At 42.9% G+C, this 16,273-nt stretch overlaps 1 protein-coding gene across 2 annotated transcripts in view; it reads left to right on the forward strand.

Moving 5' to 3' along the window:
• Positions 1-16,273, forward strand: part of plpp4 (phospholipid phosphatase 4) — a 74,172-nt gene that overhangs the window by 29,171 nt on the left and 28,728 nt on the right. For both annotated transcript variants that reach the window (XM_076974771.1, XM_076974770.1), the window contains exons 5-7: positions 3,069-3,159; positions 6,515-6,578; positions 6,980-7,104. In XM_076974771.1, the coding sequence (XP_076830886.1) occupies positions 3,069-3,159; positions 6,515-6,578; positions 6,980-7,104 (280 nt within the window). The remainder of the gene's footprint in view (positions 1-3,068; positions 3,160-6,514; positions 6,579-6,979; positions 7,105-16,273) is intronic.

Consider the following 16,273-nt stretch of genomic DNA (forward strand, 5'->3'; position numbering starts at 1 on the left):
GAGTTGACTCATAGCTGGTAGAGTTGACATAGCTGGTAGAGTTGACATAGCTGGGAGAGTTGACTCATAGCTGGGAGAGTCGACTCATAGCTGGTAGAGTTGACTCATAGCTGGTAGAGTTGACTCATAGCTGGTAGAGTTGACTTATAGCTGGGAGAGTTGACTCATAACTGGGACAGTTGTGACGCAGACGTCTAGACGTAGACGACATAAACACACGCCCAAAGGGGAGGGGTCAGGGGCTGTAGCGTAACAGATATAAAATTTTAAAAGAACAGTTGCAAAACATTGGCAGCTGTGTGTCATTTATTTTCAAAGTTGTCGCCAGATAATATATATAGTCAATATATCAGTGCAGTACAAATAATATAATACAAAATAATAGACCAGGCACAGAAAACATTCAAAGTCATCACTCTTGGTTAGGCCAGCCAATCAGATTATTGATATATGGGGCTTCCATTGAGGAAACTGCCTGAGAACTTTATAAGAAGGTGAGATAAGAATAGAGAAACTGGGAGAACTGCAACTATCGACTATACTGTCATAGATCTTCTGAGAATAAACTTTTTTCATTTTTCACATGAAGGAGGCGGTATGCCTTGAAGATTGAGCAGCTCAGGCAGAACATTAGTTGGTGTAGATTTCCATTTGTTTTGTGGGAGCTCTACAGATGTGGAGCTCTGAGATGTTCTGGTGTGGATTATTGATGTGATTATATGTAAAGGTCAGTCATTTCTTTCAGATGACTGAATTGTGAGAGAGAATTTTTTATTAGCAACCTGATTCACTAAATCCATGTGCATAGACAGGTTGTGAAAACCTATTATTGCATAAGGCATTAATCATCATCATCCAGTTACTTATCATGTTAATATAATTTAGTAATGAAGCAAAGAAGTAAGTTCTCTCAGATCAGATCCTTCAGTTTCTATTTTGAGACATGCTGTTGTTTTTCCCAGAATGCACCTGGGGGCTATGTGGGTTAGTTGATGGCCTCCAGACCTAAGGATGTGGGGTTGTGTTCTTCAAAAACATGAGTCTATGTGGTGGCTAGTTAATAACACCCAAAGGCACTGTAGGTTGTTCGTTTGGAAGGGGGACTTCCGTGTTTTGTTATTTGAACTTTGCACATTTCTGAGAAGATGCCACTGTTGCGTTTCCCTGATGTACCACAAAAACGACTGATGTAGATAAGGGAAAGTCACGAAGCTAAGAGCCATCAGACAAATGCTCAAATATGTCCCATAAATCTATTGTTGGCAGACCTCGGTGCACTTTGGCTGCTGTAGTGGTCGTAAAAACCTGGCTAATAGAAACACGGTGAATGATGATTATGGTGCCTCGCATTAAATGCATCAGGAGGTTTGATAAAGTTTGTAGGGGCAACCTTATAATTTTCCATAGTGCAGTTGGTTGGTGATATCTGCTGTCTCTTGGTAGCTGACAAAGCAGATTTGCCATGGTCCTACAGTCCTTGGCCTTGAGCCGAGAGACTAATAACTAGCCCTGCATCTGGGTTACATCTTCTCACATTTTTAATTACTGTGGCTTTGTTTTTAGATCGGGTCATAAAAAAATCAGGTCACTGTTGGTGCCACATTGAGAGAGATGCACATCTTGTGCTGACTACAAAAATAAGCGTGATTCATTTGTACAGCAATTCCTTTATTTTTCATACTACTTGCACTTGTGTTTCTCAGACAGTTCCTAAAGTTGGGACCCTCCATTTAGTGACAGAAGGGGTTGTTAGTTCCATCAGTCGAGCCGTAAACAAAATCAGTCCTGTATATTTTGTGCACTTTGGTCACGTTTTATGTGAAATGCTTCCGCAAAACTCTCAGTCCTACAAGACATACTACCCTTTCCTCATTCATCACAGCTTATAGAGGCCAAGTACGTGTTGAGTGGGAAGTAAAGGTAATTACCACTTTTGGAGGTTGCCAGTAATTACCGGGGCATAGAAAAAAACCCACATCTTCAATCAAGTCACAGGCAGAGAGTGTGAAGTGAGTCTTCAGGCGTAGTGTGGGGGAGTGGATGGTGCTACCAAAGCACGCCTCATTTCATTCAGGCCCGATGAAACCCGCTGGGAAGGCAGGAAGTAGAAGAATGCTTGCAGCGACCTGAAGGAGAGACTGTGGAGTTTTCTTTGAGCTAAACATGTAACGCCCTTCTTTGCTTTTTTAGTTGTTTTTTTTTTTTTTTGAGAGACGGAGGTTATGTAGTGGTCCTTTGACTCCGCCCATTTCTCCACATGCCTAAGGGGGATTTACAGTGAAGGACTTCTTTGCCAGCTTTGCACTCTAGTGCTGCACTCTGAAGGAGTACACACCTAGACACTCTAGTGCTCGCTTTTGTTGTTGTTGTTTTCTTTTATGGGTATGTTTGGTTCTTATAAAGTAGATTGTATAATAATCTCTTTTCTATCCCACACTGCTTCTACTCATGTTTAGCGAATGACCCGAATCTATATAGTATAGAGGGAACAGACGCAGTTTAGTTTTTGATTTGATAACTAACTATGGTAATGTTGGGCCTACTCTGACGTTTGGGTTCTGAGCGGATGTGTTATTTGTTATGGCCTGTGTGTAGCATGTGTAGTTCTGAAGGTCGGCTGAGGTCTTTCCTCCTCCAGCCACAGCAAAAGGCCTGATTCAGATTTGGCTGTTTGTCTGCTTGTTGTTCGTTGATGGTGGATTAGTTGTGATGCTCCCAGTGGGGGGGCTACATTTGTAATTCTAACTCAGTCCATTTTGTCTGTTTCAGCACTATTAGCTTAGGATGTTTGGTGACTTGTTCATTTAATGTTTTTGTTCTTTAGTTGTCTGCTATTTCAGATTCAAGTCCTGCATAATCTGTCTCAGAGGATTGTGTTACAGACTTTATGCATATATTTTATTCATGAAAGTATAGATTTCTATTCATTTGATGTGCACAGTTCATACAATGCATCTCAATTTATACTGTAATTGGTTTTCAATACAATCAGCAATAGTCTTGCATAGGTTAGTTATTTACAACTTCTTTTGTTAGAATTCTAAAGGCGTTTCTCGTTTTTCATCCAGGCCATATCATTTCTGACCCCTCTGGCAGTGATATTTGTGGTGAAGATTATACGACGGACGGATAAAACAGAAATCAAAGAGGCATGTTTGGGTAAGTGCAAGGAAAGTTAAGTTCAAGAGCTTATACAAGAGTCAGCCTGAGTTTAATCATACGTTTTATCGACCTTCCTGTTTCAAGCAGGAGCTAGCCTACTGATTTATCTGTTTCTCTTGTTGTATCAAAGTGAACGAGTCGTTATTTTACCATGACTGAATGCTGTATCTCAACAAGGTAAACTATAATGGCTCCGTGAAACACTAAAATATATTATGACCTGTATATTATTGTTACCTGTAAGAGTATGTTCTGTACACTGCTTCAAATGTATCATTAGCACTCTAGCAAATGTCTTCACTTATTACCTCGCGTTTCTTTATTAATTCGATCACGTGGTTGACCACCATCTGTATTAGGCTGAAAACCCCCAAATTAAAGCGGGAGGGGGCGCCTGAGATCACTTCAGAGATTAAAGTCTTAAACAGTGTTAAACAAGTAAACATTGAAATGGATTTTATTAGCCTTAAAAGCAGGAAAGTGTTCAGAGGTTTATTTAAGTATTGGCACAATGTTGCATGTTTTTTGCCAAGATGTCACGGATGGCTGTACTGAGACAGTTTTCCATCTTGTTTTGCCTGGAACAATTGTGGTTTTAATTGTGTGGCTCTTGATTGCAAAGTACTACTCTCCGGCGAAGTTTCATTAGAGATATTCCATTTATTAAGGGTTTAAACAGGCTTAGGTCGTGAGCTAAGAATTGCATTAATGTAGACACTGCAGAGCAGTTGCCCAAACAGTTGTTCTAGGGTCCATCTACAAATCATTTGTAAAAGAAAAAATCTGAAGTGGATGGTTTAATCTTAATACCTTTTTCTTTAGGTGATTGATAGAGAAATTAAAGTTTAAAGTACTGAAAAGCGAATAAAATGGCAATGAAAATGTTTATGGGGCCTAAGAGATTGTCCAAAGTTGTTAGCCGCCCAGCTCTACATATAATAGAAGTGGAAAAGCCACCCCTAGTGTGATGGGTGATTTGAACAGTAAACGCCATTTGAAATGGAATGGACCTCAGTCTTGCTGTTAACAGAATGTAGATAGATATCCTCTCTTTTCATATTTAGGAAAACAAGGCAGCTGTCACCTTTCTCAGTATCAAGGTTTACTAATTACTACAAGTGTAGTCTGAATTTCAGTTCCAGTGACTGGTATCTGAGGACTCTGACTCACAGAAGGTCATGCCATGTCACATATATCTAGTAATCTAATTCTTTAGAAGTAAAGTAGCGTCTCTCCATCAAATGCAAGGATCGACACCTGTTTAATTATGTAACATGTCTGTTTGATGCAGTTGCTGGAACTATAGGATCCCCTGAATTGTTTCCATCTCTTTTAAAAACATTCTGAAAATAGCTTTTGTATAAATTTTGCCGTAAGCTCAGAGAAGTCACAACAACCTTGTAGACATTTCGCAAAGCACCTGGAGAGAAGGGCGTGTCAAAAACGCTGGAACACAGGGACGGCCAGAAGATGAGGGATGAACGGTTAAACACCATCTTTAACAGCCAAGTTGATTCCACGGTTGCTGTCCTATTGAGCAGACCGTGCAGTGTGTGTGTGTGTGTGTGCGCGCGCGTGCGTGTGTGCGTGCGCTTGTGCGAGAGAGAGAGAGAGAGAGAGAGAGAGAGAGAGAGAGAGAGAGAGAGAGAGGGAGAGAGAGGGAGAGGGAGAGAGAGAGAAGGAGAGAGAGAGAGAGAGAGGGTGTTTGTGTGCACATATGACTTCCTCAATGGAAGCCCCATTTTTACCATCAATCTTGGTAAGCTATTTAATAAGCAATCCCTATTTTACCCAGCGACAGTGAAAGAGAACGTATGCCCTTCAGAAGTAGAGGCACAGTATATATCTGGTGATGTGCTGTGAAATTGATACGCCTCCTGTCCCTCTAGCCTCTACTGTTCACATAGATCAGAACTGCTTCAGCTCACACTCACACTCATCTAACATCACATCCAGAGCTTTCTCTTTCTCTCATGATGAACCATGGTGACTGATGCATAATGACTAATTGGGTGGCTGGATTATGAGAGATAACATAGCTAATGGATAGAACAGAGTTTCTTTTCATCCTCCGTCAGGATTATCCAGGAGGATGTGTGACACTGCAGAGAACTGTTAGGTATGAGAACTCAGACCATTGCAAAAATCTTAGTTCAAAAGGTGAACAGCAACTGATGGCATTTTATATATGGAGTAATTGTAAAGGCATCGGTAGAGATGCATTTGTCTCCTGTCCTGATTATAGAAGTTCATCTTCAGTGATGTCAGTAACGCGTTACTTAGTAACGCGTTACTCCAATCTTACCACTTTTTTCGGTAACGAGTAATATAACGCGCTACTATTTCCAGTCCAGTAATCAGATTAAAGTTACTTATCCAAATAACTGTGCGTTACTATTTTTATTTTCCCTAGTAAAATATATATTTTTGCTTTCTTCTTGGCTCAGTTCTACTTTTGCGTCTGACCGTAGCGCTCGACTCCGCACGCTGCGCGCGACCCTGTGAGAGCGCGAGCACGTTTTACAAGTCATTTTTTGCAGTGTCCTCCCGTAACGATATGTGGTAGTGTAAAGAAACACCCCTCAAAAACAGGGGAAGGAACATTTACCTGAAGAATTTTAATGTTGCTTTGTGTTCCACGTTTGAAAAGTGCTGGAATTTTGACTAACGTAGCCTACTTTAAATTGCTTGAAATTGTAATGGTATTTCGTTTCACAAGCTGTCTGACTGAACAGGGGTGGGTTTCCCGAAACGTTCGTAGCGCTAAGTACTTCTTAAACTCGTACGTTTCATAAGAGGTTACGAAGTACTTGGCGCTACGAACGTTTCGGGAAACCCACCCCAGTTCGCTTGTATTACGTTTACAAATAAATTTACAAATAATACCGCGCAGCGACACAAACGTAATGTCAGGAGATATTGTAGCGACTACTACTCCTCACGGCGAGTCTTGCCCTTTAAGTGACACTGGGGGGGCGGAGCCTGCGCGCGCCAGGGTTGCGTTATCAATAAAGTTTCCCTCCTCGGGATTTTTGGATTAAGCAGTTTCTGCCTCGGTTACCGAACCTGCTTCAATACATTGTTACTGTTAAAAATGCACTTCCAATAAAGTGAGTATTGGAAAAATTTATTTTGCTGCTGAATGTAACTACTAAAGTAACTTGTAATCTAACGTAGTTACTTTTAAAATCAAGTAATATGTAACGTAACTAAGTTACTTTTAAAAGGAGTAATCAGTAATCGGATTACTTTCTCAAGGTAACTTAGCCATCACTGTTCATCTTATACATTGAACAACTTTTAACCTGCTTCTGTCTTCTCTTCTGTCTTCTCTTCTGTCTTCTCTTCTCAGCGGTGTCTCTTGCTCTGGCTCTGAACGGCGTCTTCACAAACACTATCAAGTTGATAGTTGGCAGGTAATTCATAGCTCTGACTTTCCGTTGGTATCAGCTCTTTCACAATAGATCTCCTCATTGAAATTCCTGATATGGCTCTTCAGCGCTGACTCAGTTTAAATCTTCTGGCCTTTAAATATACAAATACCAATTTTAAATTTTTAAACATTATCTTTATAATGTTAACAGCATAATTGAACAGGATGCTTCAGTGACACCCACATGTGGCATTGTCAGCTGTGGCTGTGATTTCTATGAGCTCAAGTGTTTGAGTTTATACAAATGTTCCCTGATAAGGACAGAATTGATCCTTTGAACATCTGTTGTCCTTGCTTATTTACTTCAACTGTATTCACTTCCAAAGTCACATGACCCACGGACCTCAAGCACACTAAACATATCCCATGTGTTGCTGGCTGCAGGCCAAGGCCAGACTACTTCCATCGTTGCTTCCCCGATGGGCAGGTCAACTCCAAAATGCTGTGCACAGGCGAGCCGGACCTGGTGTCTGAGGGCCGGAAGAGTTTCCCCAGCAGCCACTCCTCCTGTAAGTGTCCCCTCACCACACTCCTCCTGTAAGTGTCCCTTCATCACACTCCTCCTGTAAGTGTCCCCTCACCACACTCCTCCTGTCTCCCCTCACCACACTCCTCCTATAAGTGTCCCCTCACGACACTCCTCCTGTGTCCCCTCACCACACTCCTCCTGTAAGTGTCCCCTCATCACACTCCTCCTGCGTCCCCTCATCACACTCCTCCTGTAAGTGTCCCCTCACCACACTCCCTTCATCACACTCCTCCTGTAAGTGTCCCCTCATCACACTCCTCCTGCGTCCCCTCACCACACTCCTCCTGTAAGTGTCCCCTCATCACACTCCTCCTGCGTCCCCTCATCACACTCCTCCTGTAAGTGTCCCCTCACCACACTCCCTTCATCACACTCCTCCTGTAAGTGTCCCCTCATCACACTCCTCCTGCGTCCCCTCATCACACTCCTCCTATAAGTGTCCCCTCACGACACTCCTCCTGTGTCCCCTCACCACACTCCTCCTGTAAGTGTCCCCTCATCACACTCCTCCTGCGTCCCCTCATCACACTCCTCCTGTAAGTGTCCCCTCACCACACTCCCTTCATCACACTCCTCCTGTAAGTGTCCCCTCATCACACTCCTCCTGCGTCCCCTCACCACACTCCTCCTGTAAGTGTCCCCTCACCACACTCCTCCTGTAGTGTCCCCTCACCACACTCCTCCTGTAAGTGTCCCCTCATCACACTCCTCCTGTAAGTGTCCCCGAACCACACTCCCCTCACCACACTCCTCCTGTAAGTGTCCCCTCATCACACTCCTCCTGTAAGTGTCCCCTCACCACACTCCTCTTGTAGTGTCCCCTCAACACACTCCTCCTGTAAGTGTCCCCTCATCACACTCCTCCTGTAAGTGTCCCTTCATCACACTCCTCCTGTAAGTGTCCTCTCACCACACTACCCTCATCACACTCCTCCTGTAAGTGTCCCCTCATTACACTCCTCCTGTGTCCCCTCATCACACTCCTCCTGTGTCCCCTCACCACACTCCTCCTGTAAGTGTCCCCTCACCACACTCCTCCTGTAAGTGTCCCCTCACCACACTCCTCCTGTAAGTGTCCCCTCACCACACTCTTCCTGTAAGTGTCCCCTCATCACACTCTTCCTGTAAGTGTCCCCTCATCACACTCCTCCTGTGTCCCCTCATCACACTCCTCCTGTGTCCCTTCATCACACTCCTCCTGTAAGTGTCCCCTCACCACACTCCTCCTGTAAGTGTCCCCTCATCACACTCCTCCTGTAAGTGTCCCCTCACCACACTCCTCCTGTAAGTGTCCCCTCATCACACTCCTCCTGTAAGTGTCCCCTCACCACACTCCTCCTGTAAGTGTCCCCTCACCACACTCCTCCTGTAAGTGTCCCCTCACCACACTCCTCCTGTAGTGTCCCCTCACCACACTCCTCCTGTAGTGTCCCCTCAACACACTCCTCCTGTAGTGTCCCCTCACCACACTTCTCCTGTAAGTGTCCCCTCACCACTCTCCTCCTGTAAGTGTCCCCTCATCACACTCCTCCTGTAAGTGTCCCCTCACCACACTCCTCCTGTGTCCCCTCACCACACTCCTCATGTAAGTGTCCCTTCATCACACTCCTCCTGTAAGTGTCCCCTCACCACACTCCCCTCATCACACACCTCCTGTAAGTGTCCCCTCACCACACTCCTCCTGTATGTGTCCCCTCACCACACTCCTCCTGTAAGTTTCCCCTCATCACACTCCTCCTGTAAGTGTCCCCTCATCACACTCCTCCTGTAAGTGTCCCCTCACCACACTGCCCTCACCACACTCCTCCTGTAAGTTTCCCCTCATCACACTCCTCCTGTAAGTGTCCCCTCATCACACTCCTCCTGTCAGTGTCCCCTCACCACACTCCTCCTGTAAGTGTCCCCTCACCACACTCCTCCTGTAAGTTTCCCCTCATCACACTCCTCCTGTAAGTGTCCCCTCACCACACTGCCCTCACCACACTCCTCCTGTAAGTTTCCCCTCATCACACTCCTCCTGTAAGTGTCCCCTCATCACACTCCTCCTGTCAGTGTCCCCTCACCACACTCCTCCTGTAAGTGTCCCCTCATCACACTCCTCCTGTAAGTTTCCCCTCATCACACTCCTCCTGTAAGTGTCCCCTCATCACACTCCTCCTGTAAGTTTCCCCTCATCACACTCCTCCTGTAAGTGTCCCCTCATCACACTCCTCCTGTAAGTTTCCCCTCATCACACTCCTCCTGTAAGTGTCCCCTCACCACACTCCTCCTGTGTCCCCTCACCACACTCCTCCTGTAAGTGTCCCTTCATCACACTCCTCCTGTAAGTTTCCCCTCATCACACTCCTCCTGTAAGTGTCCCCTCACCACACTGCCCTCACCACACTCCTCCTGTAAGTGTCCCCTCACCACACTCCTCCTGTAGTGTCCCCTCACCACACTCCTCCTGTAAGTGTCCCCTCACCACACTCCTCCTGTAAGTGTCCCCTCATCACACTCCTCCTGTAAGTGTCCCCTCATCACACTCCTCCTGTGTCCCCTCACCACACTCCTCCTGTAAGTGTCCCCTCATCACACTCCTCCTGTAAGTGTCCCCTCACCACACTCCTCCTGTAAGTGTCCCCTCACCACACTCCTCCAGGACCCTGCTGTTGTGATGGTACATGTACACACAAATGTATACACAAATTCATTATTGAGCTCTTTATGGACGCCTCAGGTGGTCACTGGGACCTTTCTTACTGCGTCTTGCGTCAATGAGTTTTTTATTTCAGCATATACAGACAGAAACAGCACTTTAAGCATCAACATTTTTCTTCAGGTTACTGCATATTGGTGCTTGCAGTCATAGATTTACCTATAAATGTGAGAATAACTGTTTATTTCCTCTCTCCATCTCTGATTTTACAAATCAAGTGGTTTTATCCCCGCACTTGCTGTCTGAAATTGATGCTGGAATCTTTAAAGTTGTTCTAGACAATAAATAGTTTTACTAAAAAAAAAAAACCTATAAAAGAAAAGTTTCAGAGAATCTCCTTTGAATGTGGAAGACTGTGTATAAAGCTCAGTGTGTGGTCCAAGCCTCTTTGCTGATTCATTGTAAACACCTCAGTAAGCTCCGCAGCATGACTATACAGAGCCCAGCTGACTGGTCCACTGGTCAACTGTGATGTACAGCCACTTTGCATTCATGCCATCTCACATTAATAAAAATACAGACTTTTATTTTATGTATTTATTAACTTTATTATTATTTTTTTTTATTTATGAAGCCTGGGCCAATATACCATGGCCCTTTCAGGGACATTAACTTTTTCTTTTCTAATCAGTACCAATATAAGATGATGTTACTGCAACCAGACCTGCTCAGTCCCTCCCCTCCACCCACCCAGACAGGAATATGTGACCAATGAGACCAGTAGTTATGATATAGATGTAATTATGATATAGATAACTGTCAAAGTGTTTTTTACCTTTTCTTACAGTCAACATGGAAAAGAGAAGGATAGAATAATTAGCTTTTCGTCTCTGTGTGTAAATGTAGGCTAAGTGATTTCTTTATTAGGAAATGATACAGCTCATTTTTGCATTGTCCTTGTCTTCATGATACTCTAGCTGAAAATATCTCCTGTTTCAGTGTTTGCTGAACACGTTCACTCAAGCGCATGACAGACTGCCGTTTCTGAGGCACTCAGAAAGACAATAAGGCAGTTGAAAAACAAAATTCCGATGTGGACAGAGACTGTATAAAAACTATAATTTCCTGATGTGGATTTAATGCTTATAACTAACAGCTGTACAAATGTGTAAGTTACAGAACGAATAATACACTTCTGAATGCTGATTTCTGAATGCTGATTGAACCCATTTTAACAGTTTTTTCCTAGATTCAGCTTAAAGACCAACATTTGAAGATGTCTGGGCTCTGCAGTGAATCTTTGTGTCACGGACAGAGAATGTGCAGAATGAAAGAAGCCTCATGCAACATGAATTTAGTAACATAAAATGTGTCAAACAAATCCCATGAGATTAAGCAATAATGAGCAATATGTGGGTTGAAACACTCAACATAAATAGACAAAGACAAACAACCCTGAGGTGGTGAACCCACTATTGGGTTGAGAGGTGGAAACACAACAAAACAACACAAACACTGCCGCTGCTGATGGAGGGGGCCAGCAGGGGGCCCCCTTACCGTGACACTTTGGTGTTTTTTCTTACCAATGACTCTATGCAGGTTTAAAACACTTATAAGTAAGTTACTATGCATATCAGAGATTAGATCCTAATATAGAGTAACACTATTAAGTACATACATATTGCCTGTGATATATACCATAAATGTAGTCAAGACAAGGGGTAAAGGAATAAGTAATCTGATTGTTATGGAAGATCTCATCCTGAGAACATAATGTCTGTCTGTCATTCAAAACATTTGTGCATAATGCTGTGGAGGAAGCAGAAGGTAGCACCCTTTAGAGGCAGAAGGTAGCACCCTTTAGAGGCAGAAGGTACCACACTTTAGGGGCAGAAGGTACCACCCTTTAGGGGCAGAAGGTACCACCCTTTAGAGGCAGAAGGTAGCACCCTTTAGGGGCAGAAGGTACCACCCTTTAGAGGCAGAAGGTACCACCCTTTAGAGGCAGAAGGTAGCACCCTTTAGGGGCAGAAGGTACCACCCTTTAGAGGCAGAAGGTACCACCCTTTAGAGGCAGAAGGTCCCACCCTTTAGAGGCAGAAGGTACCACCCTTTAGAGGCAGAAGGTAGCACCCTTTAGGGGCAGAAGGTACCACCCTTTAGAGGCAGAAGGTACCACCCTTTAGAGGCAGAAGGTACCACCCTTTAGGGGCAGAAGGTAGCACCCTTTAGGGGCAGAAGGTACCACCCTTTAGAGGCAGAAGGTAGCACCCTTTAGAGGCAGAAGGTACCACCGTTTAGAGGCAGAAGGTCCCACCTTTTAGCTGGGTAGTCTGGCTTATATCAGTGATATCACAGTAGAATTTTCAGAGGTGCTTGATGTTCTCACAGAAAATGGAGTTCATGGGATGGAGACGGAGTCTGCAAGCGTTTTGAAAAGAAAAAGAAAGAGAGAAAAAGAAAAAGTATTGTTTTCAATTGTAGTGAGGTAACTAGTTGTCATGATGTGATATCTATTTATTAGCCTTCATTTAATCAGGTTAGTCCAGTTGAGATCAGAAGATCTCTTTTGAAGGGAAACCTGGCCAAGAATAGCAGCAACAAAGGGTTTCAGCAATAGCATACATACATTACACACAGCTTGGGTTGAGAACATTACAACATAGTTTTAAACTGACTCAGATATGCTGTGTTTTGAGGAAATATGTTATGTTTCCTCTTGTTGATTGTTCCAGTGCAGAAAACATTAAGCTTTCTTTCCCAGTTCAGTTCCAACTTTTGGTACAACAAACCACAAGATGTCAGAAGTACAGAGATTGTAATGTAGAGTTACATATTAAAAGAGAAAGTAAATAAGTGGGTATCTTGCATAGAACGGCTTTATAAATAAAATACCATGCTAGTGACAGACAGCATATACCTACAGCTCAGCATGTGGGCCGTGGTGTCCAAGTCCAGCATATGTAATGTCACAGGTGTCAAGGAGCGATAAGGCAGATGCTAATGCTGAGAAGAGTGAGATTTATTAAAGGTCATACTCTGGGTCATAGAAACAAAACAAGCCTGGGTAAAATCTGGGGTCCGACAAGGAAACACAACCAACGTGCAAACAAATATGGAACACAAAGAACAAACCATAACTATTTCCAAAAAGATGTTCTCACAAGAGGCTGTACAGAAAACAAAGACCAGCACATGAGTTAATATACACCACACTAAACACCAAACACCTCAATACAATAACGAGGGGACCTGATTACAGATAGACAGAGGCGTGGCAGGGGAACACATGGAAAACCAAAACACTAGCACATGGGGAAACAAAGATGTGAATGACAGGTGGGGGCGGGGCTAACCATGACAGCATTCATATATATCACATACCCATAGTGAAAGACAAAGGCGACTCCACCAGTTTCCATTTGACATCAAAAACAAGCCTTGTTTCCATTTCTGGGAACAACTTTCTCAGACAATGCTGTCCTCACTGTTCCTGATGTAGTAAAAAACATTTGATATATACTTAGAATCTTTTTCAGATTTTTATGTCTAGGTAAGTAACTGCAGTGGACTTCAATAAGACATGTAGCTCTGTAGACCAATAATTTACAGTCCACCAAAATAATTTTCAGATAAAACAATATTTGTAAATCATACAATTTTGTGATTCACTTATTATCTAAAGCTTCAGTTATATCATTTATGATCTTCACTGCAGTGTAAAATTGATAATAGAGACGTAGGCAATATATTGATAGTGGTCAAGTATTCTTTTACATTATCACTAACCAAGGATTCAAGCACCTTAGTCACAACAGTGAGTTTAGAGATTGGTGTGTCATTAGTTAAAATAGACAGACATCTTTCTTTCATAGAGGAATAATGAAAGGCTAGCTTTACAAACTAGGGATTATATTGGTATAGCACATAAATTATTGTATTATTTTTAAAAAGACAATATTATGTTCTACATCACCTGGGCAAGCTGGTTTTCTAAAATTACATGTTTTTAGAGCCATACTTCTTTTACCACAACCTATCCACTGCCAAAGACCCTGTCAGTAACTGGATTAACTCTAGGGTGATTTTCAAATTTAAACATGAAACCACAGGAAATAAAATTACTATAATTTTTTTTCTTCTCTTGTACACCATGAGTGCACCAGTGAATATACTGAATAGAAGATTAGTTAAATTACAACCAGCAGACAGTGATTATACAGTTTTCAAGAATTTATTTGGTTTTTGTAATCACTGACAAATCAAATTCTGGCTTTGCTTCATGGAGGAGAGAATTAGACACATTTCTCAACTGTCTAAAATAAAGCCTGTCAACTCCTAATCCACACTGTCATGTCCAGCCCCATGATGTTACATTCATGAATACCTCGGGTAGCTCAAATGTCAACCAAGGGTTATCATGGCAGTATTTTAAATGTAAAGTGAAATAACGTGAATATAAATACAGAAATCATTTTTCCTCCAGATATGGGCACCCTGAGATGTTTACGTATTAAAGTGATGTATGGCTTGTAATGTAGCATATTGACTGGAGTGTAATGAGTTTCTATACGTATCCTGGATTGCTAGAATAAATTGTAAAACCACTAATCCATCTTAGATAAGATGTAAAAGTGACTCATGAAAGACATAAAACTGAAGCTTGGAAGATTTCCTTTGCATTTGACTAATTGAGGACCTGACTGAATAAATAACAGTGCACCTAAGAGCTTTCAAATATTATAAACAGTGGAAGTAATTATTAATCAGACCTCCTATCTACATTGTGTCATATAATTCAATAAATAAGAGCTGAAAGCCTCTGGATTGATATTTCCCATTTATTGTAAATCATTTTGCTCTCCTGCTTTATTCATGGAAATCCCAGTGATGATTGGATGGTTAGCAAGGAGATCAGTGTAAAAACTGCATTCATAACTATGGTAAGAAGTGTAATAGGATTGATTCTGCATTTCAGGCCTGCTTCAATTCCAGAGTAGAAGGATCTGCTTATCTGCTGTAATGGAGGAGTATGATGTGTCCCAGCTGTGCCATGCAGAGCTGAAATCTCCTAGGATATTATTCAGTCCACATCGATGAGTCAAAACAAATGCATTTGCATGTAATCTAAACTTCTCGGCCCTTGATGCTCTCCTAGGGTTAGATCCTCTAAATAATCATCACCCAAACGAGCAGACCAAGCCCAGATTATGCCATGCCCAGATTACGCCAAGTCTCCAACCAAATCTTTGGTTGAGTCAACAGTTTGTGCATCATGGTTGTTCATTTTCTATTTTGTGTTTCCTGTATTCAAGGTTGACAAAACACCTCCTGGAGCTGCACCAAAGCACTGCTCAGCCTAAACTTAGCCATGTCATTAAATGTAATGAAGAAGCTTGGATCTGGGTAATTAAGCAAAATGGCCAAAAAAACAAAACAAAACAAACAAAAAAAAAAAAAACGTGCATTGAAGGTCAACTGGTCATCCATGGAGGAGCCTTGTATTTATATCCTTGTTTACACCGTGGAGAGCAAGGGTTATGGACTGGGCTGCCCTGTCAATAAAACCATATATCTTCTATAGCTTATGTAACTCCACTAGGAGTATGAAATGTGAAATCAATAGCATTGTGACTTCAGTCACGTTCGGTGATCTTTTAACTATTACAGCCTCTTGGTTTATGACAGTACTGAGGCCTGTTGGCTTGGTAATCTACACTGACTCATTCATCTGCCTGTATAAAAGATGATGCCTCATTCCTGAGTTTCTAAGCTTGGCCCTGAGGGAAGGTTGTTCCCCGATATCTCCCAATACATGGCCCCAGTCATCTCCTTAATACAGTGCAGTCGTCCTGATATCTCCCAATACATGGCCCCAGTCATCTCCTTAATACAGTGCAGTCGTCCTGATATCTCCCAATACATGGCCCCAGTCATCTCCTTAATACAGTGCAGTCGTCCTGATATCTCCCAATACATGGCCCCAGTCATCTCCTTAATACAGTGCAGTCGTCCTGATATCTCCCAATACATGGCCCCAGTCATCTCCTTAATACAGTGCAGTCGTCCTGATATCTCCCAATACATGGCCCCAGTCATCTCCTTAATACAGTGCAGTCGTCCTGATATCATCTCCCAATACATGGCCCCAGTCATCTCCTTAATACAGTGCAGTCGTCCTGATATCTCCCAATACATGGCCCCAGTCATCTCCTCAATACAGTGCAGTCGTCCAGATATCTCCCAATACATGGCCCCAGTCATCTCCTTAATACAGTGCAGTCGTCCTGATATCATCTCCCAATACATGGCCCCAGTCATCTCCTTAATACAGTGCAGTCGTCCTGATATCTCCCAATACATGGCCCCAGTCATCTCCTTAATACAGTGCAGTCGTCCTGTCCCATGTGCAGAAAAACAACCCCAAAGCACGATACCTTCACCCCATGATTCACAGTAGGGACGGTGTTTTAGGGATGGTACTTATCATTCTTTGTCCTCCAAACACGGC

Source organism: Brachyhypopomus gauderio, chromosome 15, assembly GCF_052324685.1.
Source record: "Brachyhypopomus gauderio isolate BG-103 chromosome 15, BGAUD_0.2, whole genome shotgun sequence".
NCBI lineage: Eukaryota > Metazoa > Chordata > Actinopteri > Gymnotiformes > Hypopomidae > Brachyhypopomus > Brachyhypopomus gauderio.